Source organism: Cariama cristata, unplaced genomic scaffold, assembly GCF_000690535.1.
Source record: "Cariama cristata isolate BGI_N322 unplaced genomic scaffold, ASM69053v1 scaffold37087, whole genome shotgun sequence".
NCBI classification, from domain to species: Eukaryota; Metazoa; Chordata; class Aves; order Cariamiformes; family Cariamidae; genus Cariama; species Cariama cristata.
The window spans coordinates 15,707-19,791 of record NW_009628992.1 but is presented as its reverse complement, the minus strand read 5'-3'; the positions used below and the strand labels follow the sequence as shown (position 1 = coordinate 19,791).

The following is a 4,085-nucleotide window of genomic DNA, read 5'->3' as shown; positions in this document are numbered from 1 at the left end:
CCCTGCGCCCCACACCTGGGGAGCCATAAAGCCTCAGAAACCCCATAAAAGCAGGAGACTGCAGGAAAAAGCCATCTCCCCCCCCATCCCGAATAAATCCCTGTGGTTTGCATGCGTTTAGAGCTGCGCCAGCAACAGAGCACCGAAGGCACAGCCCGGGGGAGAACATTTGTTAGGTAAAAAGTGTAGCCTAGGAAAATCCCCCTGGGAGACTTCTGACAGCTCGCACTTAGCAGTGCAAACTCCGCCGTATTCCTGTTCCCCCTCCTCGGGGCCAGGGGAGAAAGGAGGGATGGTGCCTTCTCCTTCCAACCAGCCCACAGCCACCACCGCCTCTGGGCTCCCCTTGGGGCACCGCAGTGTGGGTGTTTGGGGAGCAGATCTAAAATAAAGCATCATCAAGGTCCCGTTTTGCAACCGGGAGCGGTGTCCCTCGGCAAACTCCCCATCCTCGGCAACCTCGGCACCCGAGAGCATTGCTACTGCTTTTTGGTCAAACAAAGCCTGAGGAAAAGGCAACCAGAGCTTTGCACAACAGAACAGCATCCTTCGCAAGCAAAGCAGACTTCAGCGCTTAATCAAAGTGACCAAGAGAAATAAATTGGTTTATTGCTTTGAAAGCTCTGCTTAGAAACAGGAGATACCTAGAATTGTGGCAGCTACAGCCTCAGTGGAGAAGGGTCATCTCAGGGCTCATTACCGGAAGGATTTGTTCACTCCCTGGCAATCAGCTACAGGCAGGAGAGGCTGTTGGAGCCTCCCTGAGCCAAAGATCACCCATGGCACCGCAGGAGATGGAAGGCTTGGGAGACTGACAGCAGGCAAAGACACAAGCAGGAGACGCTCCTGCACATTGCCACCGCTCCAGCCCTGTTGTCATCTGGATAAGCCTAGAGACAAACCATCCCTCCACCATGGGGAACAGCAGCAGAGGCCCCTGCTGAGCTGACCTGAAGGAAGTTTATCCCAGTGCTCAGCCCTGCACAGAGCCAAAGGAGCACTCTGCCAGGTCTCTGATGCAAGCAGCATCCCTGCTCTGGCAGCCTGTGGGGAGAGCAGAGCAACCAACCGCCAACAGCATCCTCAGCCCACTCCACACCACTCTTTGGACTCAAAGTAAACAAAATTATTAAGCCCCCCTCTAAAACAAGCAGAACTGAAGCACCAGCTGCAGTCCTCAGCCTCCAGGGGCAACAGTCATGCTTTCCACGGGTATTAATTCAAAGGGGTTTTAAGTGTGCTGGTTTTGAAGTCTAAGCTTAAAAGACACCCATACACCAAATTGCACCCTCTCTTTGGAAGCCAAAGCCATGATGCAGGCTTGTTCTGCAGCCACGCAATCATCCAATGAATATTCATGCAACCCCCCCTAATTGCTTTTATCCTCGCCAACAGCCACAGCAATCTCATACACGGAAGAGTAAGGGGAGGAGGTACAAAGGAACCAGCATCCTTCCACCAACACCTTCGCTGCCTCCCTACCCCCAAATGGGAGAGTCCAGCCACTGCCGGTGCCTGAAGTCATCCCATCACTCCAAGCCTTCACTTCCCTGGCCAGACACATCCCAACGCCCTCCAGGAGAGGCTCCCATCCCTCAGGCAAGCTCCAAGCCTGACCACAGCACCAGGGTGGCCAGAGCACATGGTCCAGCATGGCAGGATTTCATCCCTGCACTGTCCCTCCAGCTGCAGGCATCGAGGCAGAGCATGCTTCAGGAACTCAGCACAAAGGAGATGGGGCTTTAGCCCACCTCTGTTAATGCTGTGCTTCTGGCCCATCATTAGCGAAAGCCCAGAAACCGGCGGCACCCTGCTCTCAGCCAGCTCCACCACCCTCCAGTTAGCACCGCGCTCCTCTCAAACCCAAACCAAAGCCAGCTGGGACGCAGGGCCAGGTCCTTGATGCTCAACTCTGGTGCATCAGCAGCATCAAGCCATGGACAAAAGCTCTTTTTCAGCAGATGACGCCTGGGAGCTCAGTCAAGCATCTCAACTGTGCTGACAACAGCAAGGATTTAGACTTCAGGAATCAAAGCCAGCCAAAAATCAGATACTCCTGCACCTGATTTGCTCCACACCTTTCCCAAAGCTCCACAAGACTCGAGCCCAGTTCCACTGCAGGCACCAAACATCGTCAAGGGAAAGGGTCCATTTGGGACTGATCCAGCCAGACCTGCCCTGCGGCATGCCCCACACCCCAGCAGCCTGCCACAGGCACACTGGGGCTTTGGTTATGGGTCAGGTACCATCAACAGTTGTCTTCTGCTGTACTACACGCTGCAATGAACGTGTGCATACAAGGACACCCATTCCCTCACCGTCAGCAGCCCCTTTGCAGCCATGTCCCCATCACGCAGACACAAGGAGCCTGGCTGCATGCTGCCTACGGAAAACAGCCTCCAGTCTGGGCTGCCCTGGTACCACACCAGGTGCTGGGACCGCTTCCTCAAAAGCTTGAGGAGACTCGATGGCCCCCAAAAGTGTCATCAAAGGGATCCCAGGCCCAAGGCTCCACAGGGATCTGCCACCTCCAAATGATGTGGGAAGTCTACTACTCCTCCACTAAGAAGACCAGTCCCATACAGAGGGGGTAGAGGACCACTACTGCTCCTTGGAGGCCACCTTGGCCCACTGGCTTGCATTAGCAAGGTCCAGGAGACTCCCTGATGTGAGGGCTTTAGTAGCAGGGCCAGAGGCAGCAAGGTTAGGGGCGAAGGCTCTCAGGACCACCATCCCACAGCGGGAAGGAAGTGCCACTTCCTCGTAAGGGAACTTAGAGAAGCTGCTTTCTACTCACAGGTCACGCTGACCAGGGCCACCCTGAGGAGCAGGTTGACCAGCAAACCCCAGCGCTCCGACACTCGGGCGACGAGGGGAGGGATGACGATCTCGGCGGGCACGTAGAACTGCACAGCGTACGTGAAGAAAATCCCAAAGGAGAACAGCAGCTTGACAGCTTGGTACAGCCTGCAAACAAGAAGGAGGAGACCCAGTGAGACATGCTCTTGCTCCAGCCCCCGTGGCATCAACAGCAGAAAGTAGAAGGGGAATGCTCTGCCAAAAAGGACTTTTGTGTGCCAATGGTCTCCCCTCCTGAACACTCCCCTGGAAAATTACAGGTGATGCATTCAATCCACAGAAACCTTTCTTGGGCAAGAGATAGCAAGGAGACAGTGCAACTTCCAAGCCACAGCAACACACGCCCTCATGCCTAATCAGAGGCTTTAGTCCTGGCTTTGTGTAAGGAATCACCAGGCCAGGAGTTGGGTCAGCAGCCTCTCAAGTGCTGCTTCCCCTTGGAAAAACTTGTGGGCACAGATATTGAAAGCTATTTGGAAAAAACAAAACAAAACAAAAAACCCACCCCTCCCAAACCCAACAAAGCACCCAAGGCACAGGAAAAGCTGAGGTGTCCTTGGCCAGGGGATCAGGAGCCCAACTTGTTCCTCAACAATTTAAGGCACCTACCTACATTTCTAGACGCTCACGTGTGCCACACCACCCTTAGCTGCACAAAGGAAAAAGTCCTCCAGGTACCTTGCTGCCTACGTAGGGATATAGGCTCCATACCACCTTCTCTACCGGACCAGGCTGCAGTGACCGCAGCAAGGTCTGCAGTGACACAGAGTGGCCTTCTTCATGATTGCCCGCCCCCCCCCCAGACAACACCCAAATGGTGTTGGTAAGGCCAAGAGCCTGCAATCCTGACTTTTGGCCAGTGACCCAGAATGAAGTCACATCTATCATCCATCCCCAGAGGTTCCTCATCTTGACCTTCACTAACAAAATCCAGCCTCTCAGCTGAAGGAAGAAAAAACACACCTCCTTTTGTCCTATTTGTAACCAGCTGGATTTTATTCTCCATCTTAAAACAGGAGTTGAAGAATATCTTCAAAAATGCTTATCAGCTGCAGCCATGAATATTTCACAGATTTCAAATACTCTTGGCTTCTGAGCACTGCTGGTTTATGTCTGGGCTTACAAAGCAAACGCAGTGCAAATGTCACGACCGCCACCTGCAACTCAACCTCCTCCATAAAACAAAAAAGAACAGCTATTTTTGGAATGCTGCATAATACATGGTT

The 4,085-nt window shown here is 53.4% G+C and overlaps 1 protein-coding gene across 1 annotated transcript in view; it reads right to left on the bottom strand.

Moving 5' to 3' along the window:
- Positions 1 to 4,085, bottom strand: part of LOC104165393 (proton-coupled amino acid transporter 1-like) — a 17,590-nt gene that overhangs the window by 658 nt on the left and 12,847 nt on the right. Inside the window, exon 9 of the mRNA XM_009705008.1 lies at positions 2,798 to 2,967. Within this exon, the coding sequence (XP_009703310.1) occupies positions 2,798 to 2,967 (170 nt within the window). The remainder of the gene's footprint in view (positions 1 to 2,797; positions 2,968 to 4,085) is intronic.